The sequence below is a fragment of the Papaver somniferum genome, chromosome 6, assembly GCF_003573695.1.
Source record: "Papaver somniferum cultivar HN1 chromosome 6, ASM357369v1, whole genome shotgun sequence".
In the NCBI taxonomy this organism is placed as follows: Eukaryota; Viridiplantae; Streptophyta; class Magnoliopsida; order Ranunculales; family Papaveraceae; genus Papaver; species Papaver somniferum.
Genome location: NC_039363.1, coordinates 138128499 through 138142655, shown reverse-complemented (window position 1 = coordinate 138142655; position 14157 = coordinate 138128499). Strand labels below are relative to the sequence as shown.

The 14157-nt window shown below is 38.5% G+C and overlaps 1 protein-coding gene across 1 annotated transcript; it reads right to left on the bottom strand.

The window, feature by feature from the left end:
• Positions 1-379: 379 nt before the first annotated feature.
• LOC113286236 (origin of replication complex subunit 2-like) lies at positions 380-2734 on the bottom strand. Its single transcript, XM_026534901.1, has 6 exons — positions 2581-2734; positions 2362-2468; positions 1953-2085; positions 1570-1864; positions 870-1097; positions 380-739 (listed from the first exon to the last, which is right to left on the bottom strand). Exons 1-6 carry the CDS (start codon positions 2713-2715, stop codon positions 543-545), a joined length of 1095 nt encoding a protein of 364 aa, XP_026390686.1. The 5' UTR covers positions 2716-2734; the 3' UTR covers positions 380-542.
• Between the last annotated feature and the right edge of the window lie 11423 nt (positions 2735-14157).

Sequence of the window (14157 nt, the reverse complement as noted above, 5' to 3'; positions counted from 1 at the left end):
GCTGTAGCCAAGAACATGCCAACTTTTCCCTCCATATCTGTTATGTTCACCTTAGAACAATCAGTTCCACCTAGCCAAAGGCAGGATTTGATGAAACAATCCTCGAAATGTTTAATGAGCAGTCACTGTACAAAAGGTGATTAGCAGCTCTTACTGTTTTTTTTATGGCAAAAATGGTTCATTTTTGTAACACAACCCAGAGTTGGGCAGTGTGAGGCTTGGAGCAATGCCAATCGATACTAAATAAGTCAACTGAAATCAAGTGACTGCCATCTCAACAAGTGCAATGATATATAACCATCTTTATCTCTTTAAGACCAAGGGGACATAGAAAATGGCTGAAACAAATATTGCAGTAGCAAGCACTAAAGATGCATAGTTGACAAACACTAGTCTATCAGATTGTACTTTGTTCAAGTGTACATTATGAGGCAGGTCATCACTTTCCATGTTTTGAAAACAAAGAACAAAACAAATTAAGTACTAGTTCCTTGAAGAACCTGATTATATTGTTGTGTAAAATGTACTCACAGATAACAAATTCAGCCAATCTCCTCTAACAGCTTCGTAATTGCTTCAGATGTAAAAGGAATGTAAACACAATCCTGCCCATCGGAGTGTCTTCTAGTCTTAATCAACTCATGATCTTTAAACTCCGTCAAGTGGGAATTCAGCGTCATTTGGCTGCTAACTAGAAAACGTTCACGGCAGGTTGCATACAAGTTGTTTATTGGCATTCCTGAGAAAGAACACAGGTATATTAGAACGACAAACAGTAAATCTATATTAGAACGATAAACAGTAAATCTCAATCTCACCTTTCTACGGGAAATTAGTAGCACAGAAGTATTATGCATCAAAATGCTTACCTTCTTCATCGGAATGGGCCAGTTGATGTTGAGCAAGAACCTTGAACACACTCTGCGCATTTGGTGTCAAACTCTGAAGTACAATTGCAGCCGTTTTAGCATTTTGGGCTGTTCCGCTGCAGGCAAGAATCAAGGGGAAAAACACCCCTTCAATTTTGTATGGTGCAAAGGTCGGGACATGATACCAGCACCAGTTGAACTGTGTATGGACCATTTTCTTGTCCCATACTGGAACCAAAACAGATATCTACTCAATTAACAAAGGAATAACAGAGACAATCAATACTTTAAGAACCAGTAATTCTAGGGGGTAGTTAGACTGTACCCTAACCTCATGTACTACATCTCCAAACGTCATCAATCAAATGTTCTGGTTTGTCGGGAAACCAAAAGAACCCAATTAAAACATTCTGAAACAGGACACGCTGACCACCAATAATGATAAGATCCACTGTACTGTACCAGTGAGATAAACGGCCATGCAAACCAACAAATGATGCTACATGTACAAATTTCTAGATGCCAATTTATCTATGCTATGGAGTTAGAAAGTCAGATTGGAGGTAGTACCTAAGGCATAACCTTTATGTTACAGTGAATATATCTGGGATCCAACACCTAGTGCTTGTTAGATTTGGTATAAAATGAATTATAGAACAATGGGAAAAACACATGAACGTGGTGCCAAGTGAATTCTTACACAGTGCTGTATTAACATGATCTATAGATGCAACCACACGAACATTGGAACAGCTTGCAAGTCGTGCAAGATACTGTTGTGATTCATTGTCTCGCAACCCAGGTCCATCAATATTGTGTATAACAATGCAGACAAAGCAGTCATTTTCCTTTGCATTGGAACTGTCTAAAAATGCAAGAAGATCTTCCATGGATTGCGAACTGGAAGGTTGTTGAACTTTAGATGTGCTCCCCGCAGAAAACCTACGTCTGGTCTTTAGCTGTTCCCAGAGAATTTCAGCTAGGGTGGACACAACCTACACTTAAAAGAATTGCAGACGTCAAATGAAAAATCCCTTTGACGAAACAAACAAATATTGGTTCCTAAATGCTCAAATGTACTACATTTTTAACAGTGACTGACTGAAGATAGCCGTTGATAATGATTACACCACAATCTGTCAACTCTGTAGAAGCAAAATCTTCAAGCAAAGCCTTCATAGATCCAAACCCATACATCAAAAGACCAAAGCCACACCTAAAACATTTTAACCAATTTCATCATAAAAATAAGTTAACAACTCCCCCAAACACATCGAACAAATACAGGTGCACCATCGCAAAACAGACAAGAGAGGAGACTGAATCCAGGTGCAATTTACCCCCGCTTACCAAGGAATCTAGGATGGCACTGTGCCTTTTCTTGTTTGTGCATTCGCGGTGGCAAGGTGCAAATGGGGGATGAATTACACAGTTGAAACTCAAATTTGAATCTAATGTACAAAATTGAAATTAAAAAAATCGAACTTTATACCTCAATTCAAAAACCCATTTTGGGTATAAGCTTTTGTAACTAATTAGCAACTTATCAATCTCTTTCTCATGTTTAGTCTCAATATTAGAAACTGCAACTCTCAGTTCCTGCACATTCGTTCCCAGACCAAAATCACCAATCATAACCACAGATAAATATTAGCAATTAAAACATTAGCATATAAAAGAAAAGCTCAGAAATTAAAAAGAGGGTAAAGACCTGCTCATCAACTACATCAATGTCAGATAATTTTTGGGCAGATTTTTTCTTCCCAGATCCGCGCATTTCTTTAGCCAGGAAGTAATTCCTGGAGAATCCAAACTCCTCATCGTCGTCTAGATCGTTGATATCCATGATTGTGAAGCAGAAAGAGGGATTCAGCGACGAGTGGTGATAAAAGAGGGGATGTGCCCTAGTTAGCTATTTATTTTCCCGCGTTTTTGAAGACCCGATGGGTGAGCGTAAACCCGTTTGAAATGTCAGTACAATGCGGGCGGGGGTTAAAATATGGGCTCGCTCTTGTGATAAACTAGTCTAGACGCATGCGGGTACGCCTGTCATTCTGTTCCGAAACAAATTAAACTTTTCATTCAATAGTTTTTTGATTAAAGACATCGATTTACATAAAATTGTGCTTTCGGATGCCATTTTTTACATTTTCTTTTGAAAGGTAGCTTTTATTTATTTTCAACTAGGAAGTACAGTTCTAACGGTGCGGGTATAAGTTACTCCATTTCTATCATCTAGAACAATATTTGGAAAAAAGGATGGACAAATGTTGTCCCAAATTCTTGTTGCTGATGTAATTGGTTGTTGTTGATGATCGATCGCCTCGTTTGCTAGTTTGTCCGTTGTCTGATTGGCTTCCCTGTATGCATGGGTCAATTTTAATGGTGCCCTTATCTTTAGAGTGTGTGTCCTTATATTTTCTGCAACCAATCTCTGTTGTGACTACACGTGTATAGTGTAGATTGGTTTGTCTATATAAATGTAATGTCCTGACAAATTCTCGTAAGTACAATTCACTGATTTTCATTAAGATGAAATATCATTTTTCTTTCACCTGTCATTATGGTACCGAGAGCAGGTTAAGCTTTTTAAGCTTTTTGATCCTTCAATGGTGATTTTTTCTTCATCTTCAACAAAACTCTGTGTTCTTTTTCTCTTGCAACAGTGATTCACAGATAATCTCTTGGGTGAAGATTATTTTTTCTCCGGTATTCTTTGTTTCTTCAATTCCTGCAAACTTTCTCAGATCTACTTTTGATTTTTTTTTAAACTTTTCAATTCGTTCTTCTATCAAGATTTCCTCAAATTCTTGATTTGTTTTGTTCATCATACTAGCTTCTATCTTGATTTACTTTCGTTTTTTGTTCAAATCTTGATTTCTGTTTTTCAATTTTATCTCAAATCTTGATTTCTTTCAATGGATCAAAGACCTAATGTTCGCATTTCCACACTTCCGCTCAATATTATTGCTCATATAATCCCTTTGAAACTCAAGGATGATAATTTCATCACCTGGAAAGCTTTAATGTTACCACTTTTCAAGAAATTCCAGGTTGAAAAGTTCATCGATGGTTCTTTTCCATGTCCTGATCAAGGAACCACAAGAGATCAACTAGCTGAATATCAAGATTGGATTGCTGAAGATACAACTCTTCTTCTTTGGATCCAATCAACAATTTCTGATTCAACTGTTGGTTATGTTGCTGGTGTTGCTACTTCTAGAGGATTGTGGCTTAGCATTCAAGAAAGATTTTCTCATACTTCTGCAACTCATGCGATTCATATTCGTACCAAGCTTCAATCTCTCAAAATGAGTAGTTCTGTATCAAAATATCTAATGGAGATTAAAAGCCTTCAAGATCAACTTGCAGCTGCAGGATCTCAAATTTCAGACACTGAAATGGTGGTAACTATTTTATCTGGCTTGCCTCTAGAGTATCATTCCTTTGCTACTTCCATTAGAATTCGTAATCCTCCAGTATCAAGCAAGGAACTGTTCAATCTGCTCATGAATGAAGAAATTGCTGTAACCAATACCAAAACTGATTCTGAAGCCAAAGCTTTTGCGGCTCAACATTATCAACAGTTCAAACCTACTTCTAGTTACACTCCTAGACCTTCATACTCAAAATCAGTTTTTCATAGAGGTGGATCAAGAGGTCGAGGTGATCGACATCCAAATCCTAATTTCTTCTCAAGACCTTTCTATGGAAGAAGCATTACTTCTGAAATTGAACCTTGTCAAATCTGCAAAGGCAAGAATCATGATGCTACTGAATGTCACCAAAGGCTTAATTTCTCCTATCAAGGCAAACCTCCACCAGCAAATCTTCAGGAAATGTTAGCAGCTGCAGATATTTTTGATGATTCTCCCTGGTATGCAGATAGTGGAGCTAACAATCACATCACTTCTAATGATGCTAATCTGACTACTTCTTCTCCTTATGATGGTGCTGAGATGATTTCAACAGCTAGTGGCCAAGGTATGCACATCTCTCATATTGGCCACTCATTAAAACATGTGAATGATCATTCCTTTACTCTCAGTAACATTTTTGTTGTGCCAAAAGCCTCTCAAAACCTTTTGTCAGTTCACAAATTCACCACAGACAACCACTGCTCTTTAACTTTTGATTCTTTTGGTTTTTATGTGAAGGACTTGACCTCTCAGAGGATCCTTTTGCAAGGGCCACATAAAAATGGTCTTTACCCTATTCAATTCAATTCACACATTGCTCATGCTGCATACTCCAGTTCTCTCATCACCAGTGATATTCTACACAAAAGACTTGGACATCCATCTTTTCAAACCTTGCAAAGACTGTGCCATCAATTACAACTACCTAAAGTCTCTAGCACACCTTTATTTTGTAATGATTGTAAACTGGGAAGAATGCACAAACTTCCTTTTAGTCTTTCTAGTACTGTTGCTGCTCAACCTTTAGAGCTTCTTCATATGGACTTATGGGGTCCCTGTCATGTCAGCTCTCTTTCAGGCTCATACTACTATGCTAATGTTGTAGATGAGTACTCTAAGTATTGTTGGATCTTTCCACTAGTTAATAAATCTGATTTCAGACAAGTCTTCATTAATAACTTCTTTTCTTTGTCTGTTAAATGTATTAGAACTGATAATGGTGGTGAATTTACTGGCAATCTTCTTAAAGATTATCTTACTCAAAAAGGAATTCTTCATGATTTTTCTTGTCCCAAAACACCTGAGCAAAATGGTGTTGCTTAGGTAAAACACAAACATATTTTGGACATTGGTAGAACTCTTTTGATTCAACCTGGTCTCCCTGCCATGTTTTGGGTAGAGGCTTTTCAAACTGCAAATTATCTAATCAATATATTACCAGCAAAAGCTCTAAACTTTGTATCTCCTTTTGAATTTCTCTTTCATAAGTCTCCTAATTATGATTTTTTGAAAGTTTTTGGTTGCTCCTGCTTTCCATGGCTGAAACCATATACATCAAATAAGTTACAACCTAGAAGTAAGCACTGTGTCTTTCTAGGCTATAATCTTTATCACAAAGGTTATAAATGATATAATTTCACCACTGGCAGAGTATATATCTCTACACATGTCTTATTCAATGAATCTAGTTTTCCTTTCAAAACTTTTTCATCTCATACTATTTCTGCAACTGTTCCATCCATCATTCCTACTTGTGATGCTTCTACTGCTCCTTCAATTCCTGAGTCAGTTCCTCCTCCAATACTCACTACCTCCACTCCCACTACTACAACTAAAGTCATTCCTCAAAATGATCATTCCATGATTACTAGGGCTAAGAGAGGTGTGTTTAAACCAAAAACTATGATTGCCACTAAACATTTATTGCCTGCAGCTTACTTAAGTGATAAAGCATCTCCAGTTCCAACATGCTTTTCTCAAGCAATAAAGAATCCAAAATGGAAGGTAGCCCTTTTTCAGGAACATGAAGCTTTACTAAATGCTGGTACTTGGTCTTATGTGCCTTTTTCTCCTGAGCAAAATGTAGTTGGCTGCAAGTGGGTCTTCAGGATCAAATATAATGCAGATGGCTCACTGGACAAATATAAAGCAAGACTAGTGGCAAAGGGGTTTCATCAACAACCAGGACTTGACTTCACAAAAACATTTAGCCCAGTTGCCAAACCAACAAATGTGAGGATTGTTCTTTCTCTTGCAGTTCAATTCAACTGGACCATTACTCAACTTGATGTGAGTAATGCTTTTCTCCATGGGGATCTGCAATTGATGTGATTGTAGATAGTGATAAAAGTGGTTCGATTCTCAGACTTGCGAATGATAAAATATAGACTTAAATTCTAAAACAAAAATAGAAAACTCAAACAAAGATGATGTTGTTATCAATATTAAAAGAACACTGAGGCTAAGATTCCACTATTTTCCAAGTTCAAAGTGATTTAAATCCAATATTTATATTTATTCAATTTTTTCGTTTAATTTGATTCTAAGATGTTGCAACAAGTAGATTTTTAAAATAACAAGTGTAAATCAAAAGCATGGGATATCAAAAACCTAAGTCCAAGCATATACCATCAATGGAAATCACAATTGTTGAATAAAAATCATTAAAACAATTCTCAAACAAGGAAAATAATCATATAAATAATTGTAATAAATAAGATAAATAGAAAATACCACTCTTTATTGGAAAATAGCTTCCTCTATCGCCTCAGCAATGGGGTTTATCTCCTCATATCAAAAACAGGTTCAAAATATTTTTCCATTGCTCAAAAGGTGTTTTCAAAGGTGAAGAGACTCAAAGGGAGTAAAACAGTTCAATCACAACGTTTATATGTGTTGCAGATCGACTGTTACAAGAGAAACAGAAGGAATAAGACTGCTACAGTAACGATAGAAGCGAAGTGCTGTAGAACAACGACAGTGTTCTGCGACAGTTGGGCGTGGGTTGATGTTCTTCGTGTTCTTCAGCAGCACCAGCAGAACATCTTTCCTGCAACTCGTGATTTTTGTCTCCTCTGGTTCTCTAAACTACCCCAAACTGTTCGTACTCCTTCTATGACCTATCTGAACTCCTTTTATAGCCCACAGGTCGATTGAATCTCAAGAAATCCTCAGTTATTCTTATCTTTTTATCCACCTCAAGTCTCGGGATTTCTTTCCCTTCCAAGCTTATCTACGCGTCAACTTGGTTCTCCAAACTCTCAAGTACTCCCTGTAGACTGAATAAGGACTCAATTCATAACGTAAAATCCTCTGGTACTTCCATACATAAACCAAAATATCCGAGAATACACGGAACTCCCTGTTTTATCCAACTCGATGATTTCCTCATCTATTTTCGAATCAAAAGGGATTACCAACCCTGTTTCGATGAATCAAGATAATCCCAATCCATATCCACGTCAAACTCCGACATAATCTCACCCAAAAGACGATAACAACTCCGATAAACTTCACCTCCTCTGTTTGCTTCTCCCGGCCTATCTAGCCCAATTGGTTGGGTCCAATCAATCACAGCGACGCTGTTATGATATCACAGGTCCAGTCCAACGAAAATAAGCCATTGAATCTCCTTATAAATCGCTCAAAATCCGATCTCCAGATCTGCTTCGCTGCTGCAACAGCTTCCCGCCAAAAAGCTTCATTTGAATTGTGAAGAAGAGGCGCCCCCTATCCAGAGCAGGGTTGCGAATAGAATCTGCCTTGAGGGTGTCCTGAGGGTGCCACTTAGTAATTTGGGTACCCCTTATCCATAGTGAGAGTCCGAATAGCATGTGTCCTCCGGGCGCTTTTACCAACTTTTCGAGCCGATTTTTCCAAAAATGATTATTGGCCAAAAATACCTACACACACATAAAACACCGTAATAAGTACAAAAATGAGCACTATCAATTATAGAATCGAGAAAAATTAGACACAAAAATGTGTCTATCAAATACCCCCAAACTTATTATTTGCTAGTCCTCGAGCAAAGATGAAATTGAAAAATAAAATCCTAACTCACTGACGCAGGCATCGTCGATTGCATTTAGCGTATGCAATAAGCCTTTAAACCCCTAGGTGGCCCTAGTGTCCGAGTTATAGTCTCGGGAGGGCTTACCAGAGGTATACCCACAAAACCTTTATACTCCAGACCCTAGCTATCTACGCAGAACCTTGGAAAGCACTAAAGAATCTCCTTGGTTGGCATACTTATTGACTACAGGAAGAAATACCCTGATGCGAAATTCCAATTATTGTACACGAGTTTGCACTCAAGCATACTAAAATTCATATAAAATGACAGAGCTCTACTCAGATAGTTGCACTATGGACATCAATATTCGGAGTCAAACCAATCACATGGATAGATTAAGAGATGGATATAGAAAAACGTAGATGGTTTTGATGTTTACTAAGTGAACGGCGTTTCCCATATCTGTCTGAAGGCCTCCGCCAAAATGAACCTATCCTAATGGATTGAGATACTAGTCTGACTAATATCAACACACTGGCATATACAAGGGAACCAGTGATTGATAATTCTAACTCTAGGTCAACACAGCTGGCATATACAAGGGTACCAGTGGTCGACTTTATTGAATTTATTCCTTTTGGTCAAATGGTCTGGTCTCAATTTTTTTTTTATCTCTTTTTTTTCTCTCTTTTTCTTTTTCAACTTTTTTTTTCTTTCATGGTATCTCAATCACTCTAATTCACCCTAGCATTGGTAACAACTTGAATCGTGAGCCCCACCTAATCACTTAGAGTAACATAGTTTAAAAACAAAATAAAATAAAAATAGAAGTGAAAAGGACTCAACGAGATATGGTGAAACTATCATGTTATTTCTAACACCTGAGCTCTGTGCTTTTATGAATAGACTCTTCTAGATGTTTCCATCTAATCAGATTAGTTCCTCAACTCCTACAACCAAAATGCTTCAATCCACTTAGGTTGGTTAGTGCTATCCTTAATATGCATAAATTTCTAGGCTCTGGAGTTTATTTAAAACAAAAAGTTTCTACCCCACCCCAAAACTTAAATCTAACATTGTCCTCAATGTTTCGAATGAAAGAACAGTACCAAAAATATAAGTAACATGAGTAAATAGTAAAGAGAGAGTTTGGAAATATAGTACCTGGGTGAAGTGAAACCAAAAACTGACAAAAATATTATACAACATACAAATCGCCTCGATGGTCAATCAAGGGTAAACAGGGTCCTCCAGAGGGACCTCCTCAACATCACATGTAGGAAAAGTCTCTAAAAAGGGCTTCAATCTCTGACCGTTAACCTTTGAATAACTAGTACCATCTGATGTCTCAATCTCAATAGCGCCATGAGGAAAAACAGTACGGACCACAAAAGGACCGGTCCACCGAGAGCGTAGTTTCCCTGGGAATAGATGCATACGAGTGTCATACAGAAGAACTTTTTGACCTGGAGAAAATGACTTCTGTAAAATATTCTTATCATGCACAAGTTTCATTTTGTTCTTATACTCCTTAGCACTATCGTATGCATCTCTACGAATCTCGTCCAATTCATCGAGCTGGATCTTTCTATGAGCTCCTGCCTTGTCAAGTGAAAATTTTAACTGCTTCATAGCCCAATAGGCTCTATGCTCTAACTCAACAGGCAAGTGACATGCCTTGCCAAATACTAAACGGTAGGGTGACATTCAAATGGGTGTCTTAAACGCGGTACGGTAAGCCCATAAGGCATCAGTAAGCCTCGACGACCAATCTTTCCTATTAGGATTAACTGTTTTCTCTAAAATATGCTTAATTTCCCCATTGGAAACCTCTACCTGACCATTAGTCTGTGGGTGATACGGGGTAGCTACTTTGTGGGTAATACCATATTGTTTCATTAATAGAGCAAACGATCTATTACAAAAGTGTGAACCCTCATCACTAATTATAGCTCGCGGTGTACCAAAACGTGTAAGTATATTCTCTTTCAAAAACTTAATTACGACCCTATGGTCATTTGTTTTACACGGAACCGCCTCAACCCACTTAGACACATAGTCTACAGCGACAAGTATGTAAATATAACCTAAAGAATTAGGAAATGGACCCATAAAATCAATGCCCCACACATCAAAGACCTCAATCACTAAAATAGGGTTCAAAGGCATCATATTTCTACGGGAAATGGTTCCTAACCTCTGGCAACGATCACAAGAAACACAGTGACTATGGGAGTCTTTAAACAGTGAAGGCCAGTAAAATCCACACTGCAATATCTTAGCAGCAGTCTTCTTAGCACTAAAATGACCCCCACAAGCATGTTCATGACAAAAGGAGAGAATACTGGACTGGTCACTCTCAGGTACACATCTCCTAATAATCTGGTCGGGACAATACTTAAACAAATAAGGATCGTCCCAAAAGAAATGCTTAACCTCGGCTAAAAACCTAGAACGATCTTTTTGACCCCAATGTTGAGGGGTACGGCCAGTAACAAGATAATTCATTATATTTGCATACCAAGGTGATTGGGAAACAGAGAACAAATTTTCGTCAGGAAAGCTATCCCTTATAGGAAGGGCATCACTAGGGGAACTAACAACTAACCTGGATAAGTGGTCTGCTACTACATTTTCAGCACCCTTTTTGTCTCTAATGTCTGGAGAAAATTCTTGTAACAATAGGATCCACCTAATCAATCTAGGTTTGGTGTCCTTCTTAGACAAAAGGTATTTCAAAGCAGCATGATCGGTATAGATTACGATCTTATAACCTAATAGGTAGGATCTAAACTTATCCAAGGCAAACACGATGGCTAGCAGTTCCTTCTCGGTAGTTTTATAGTTCAATTGGGCATCATTCAGAGTTTTGCTAGCATAGTAAATCACATGAAGTAATTTATCTACTCGTTGACCTAACACAACGCCTATAGCATAATCTGAAGCATCACACATAATCTCAAAGGGTAGGTTCCAGTTGGGTGCCTGGACTATGGGAGCGGTAGTGAGTAAATTTTTAAGCTTCTCAAAAGCCTCTAAACAAGCATCATCAAAGACAAACTTAACATCTTTTGCAAGCAAATTGCAAAGAGGTCTAGAAATCAAGCTAAAATCCTTAATGAATCGACGGTAAAAACCTGCATGCCCTAGGAATGACCTAATGTCTTTTACGGTTTTTGGGACCTGTAAAGTCTTAATAAGGTCAACTTTGGCTTTGTCTACCTCTATACCCTTTGAAGAAATGATGTGCCCTAAAACAATTCCTGATTTAACCATGAAATGGCATTTTTCCCAATTAAGCACTAAATTTTTCCTTACACCTAGTCAACACTAATGTCAAATGATGCAAGCACTCATCAAAAGATGAACCAAACACTGAAAAATCATCCATAAAGACCTCTAAAAACCGTTCTACCATATCAGAAAATATGCTCATCATACAACGCTGAAAAGTCGCAGGGGCATTACAAGCCCGAAAGGCATGCGTCTATACGCGAATGTACCAAAGGGACAGGTAAAAGTGGTTTTCTCTTGGTCTTCTGGGCAATAACGATCTGATTATATCCGGAAAAGCCATCTAAAAAGCAATAAAACTATATCCAGCTAATCTCTCTAGCATTTGGTCGATAAAAGGAAGGGGAAAGTGATCCTTCCTTGTGACCTTGTTCAATTTCCTATAGTCGATACAGACACGCCATCCCGTGGTCACTCGGGTTGGGATTAACTCATTATCCTCATTCTGGACTACAGTGATACCTGATTTCTTGGGAACAACCTGAACGGGGCTGACCCACTTACTGTCTGAAATTGGGTAGATAATACCCGCATCTAACAACTTAAGCACCTCTTTTCGAACTACTTCTTTCATGTTAGGGTTCAGTCGACGTTGCATCTCCCTAGACGGTTTGGAGTCTTCCTCTAAATGAATCTGATGCATACAAACGGTAGGACTAATACCCTTAATGTCTGCTATAGACCACCCTAAAGCTTCCTTATTATCTTGAAGTACTTTTACTAGCCTACTTTCCTGATCACTATCCAAGTCGGCAGCAATAATCACAGGTAAAGTCTCAGATGGGCCTAAGAACACATACTTCAGGTTATCTGGTAGTGGTTTGAGGTCCAACTTAGGGGGCTCTTCTAAGGAAGGAACTGAGGTAGTCTCAGAAGCTGGTAATGGTTCGAACCTAGCTTTCCATCTATCAGTGTCTAACACAGGGGTAGAATCTAATAGAGCATTCACTTGTTCAATGGTACTATCATCGTCAAAATCTAAACCAAAATGGGATAGACAACTCTCTAATGGGTCTTCAGACAAGATGTTTGGTAATGACTCCTGAACTAAGGATTCTATCATATTCACCTCTTTAACACATGTGTCATCTAGCTCATAAGGTAGCTTACTGACATTAAAAATGTTCATTTCGATAGTCATATTACCAAAGGATAAATTCATCACACCATTTCGACAGTTTATGATCGCATTAGACGTAGCTAAGAATGGGCGACCTAAAATCACAGGTATCTGGTTCTCTGGGTCAGGGACAGGTTGGGTATCTAGGACCACGAAATCCACTGGATAAATAAACTTGTCGACCTCAATAAGAACATCCTCGATAACACCTCGAGGAATTTTGACAGACCTATCAGCTAACTGCAGTGTTATCTGAGTAGGTTTCATTTCACCAAGTCCTAGCTGTAAGTACACATGGTACGGCAGTAAGTTCACACTGGCTCCTAAGTCAAGTAAAGCTTTTTCTACCCGGTGTTTACCTATTGTACAAGCAATGGTTGGGGAACCTGGGTCTTTGTACTTTGGAGTGGTAGTGTTCTGAATGATTGAACTTACATGACTAGCTAAAAAGGCTTTCTTATGGACGCTAAGTTTTCGCTTTCGCGTACACATATCCTTAAGGAACTTGGCATAAGCAGGAATTTGCCTAATTGCATCTAATAAAGGAAGGTTTATGGTAACTTGCTTAAAAACCTCCAATATGTCATTAAAGTTCGATTCCTTCTTTGTTGATGCTAATAGCTGGGGAAATGGGGCTCTAGGCACAGAATCAGACCTCTCAGGAACCGAATTGGCATCATCGGAAATTTTATCAGTCCCCTCAGTTAGTGGTCCTGAGGGATGAGATCCTGAGGGGTGAACTACAGTATGTTCACTATCGGGCATGGTTACCTGATTGTCTACTACTCTACCACTCCTAAGGGTTCTAATAGCATTCAATTGATTCGATGGTTTTGCACCTACTTCATGAACTCCTCTAGGGTTGGGGGTAGTCTGACTAGGGAGCCTTCCGTTATCTCTCTCACTTAAGGTCTTAGCTATTTGGCCGACTTGAAGTTCTAGCTTAGCAAGGCTCTGAGCATTAGTTTGAAAGTTCTGCTTGGTTTCCTGTTGAAAACTAATTTGGCTCTGTGCTAACATATCCTGAGTTTTTGCTAACATCTTAATAGATTCCTCTAAGCTAGTCGTTTTTTTTTGGGCCTGATGAATTCTTAGTGTAACCAAAACCTGGGGGAGCATTAGAATTACTAAACTGACCTTGACTCTGGCCCTTAGACCATGAAAGGTTCGGATGGTTTCTCCAACCAGGATTATAGGTTTCTGAATATGGGTCAAACTTCTGACGGTTATCATACCTAGTGTTATTATAGAGAGCATTGGCTTGCTCTTCATTATTCTGGCCTTCCCAAAAAGGCTCCAATCTACCACTAGTGTGACCCACTTCTAAAGCTTCTAACCTTTTCGCTATAGCAGCAATTTTGGCATCTGATTCAAAGCTTCCTTCTACCCTATTAACGTTTCCTCTGCCTAGAAGAATTGTTTTCTGGGGTACCCTATTGC

What these genes read in the sequence shown, in the direction of transcription:
- LOC113286236 (XM_026534901.1), bottom strand. Translation starts at nt 2,715, where the DNA reads ATGGATATCAACGATCTAGACGACGATGAGGAGTTTGGATTCTCCAGG. An exon ending in AAATGGGTTTTTGAATTGAG is followed by an intron (nt 2,086 to 2,361) that starts GTATAAAGTTCG and finishes AAAATGTTTTAG; the next exon opens with GTGTGGCTTTGGTCTTTTGA. An exon ending in AGTCAGTCACTGTTAAAAAT is followed by an intron (nt 1,865 to 1,952) that starts GTAGTACATTTG and finishes TTTTAAGTGTAG; the next exon opens with GTTGTGTCCACCCTAGCTGA.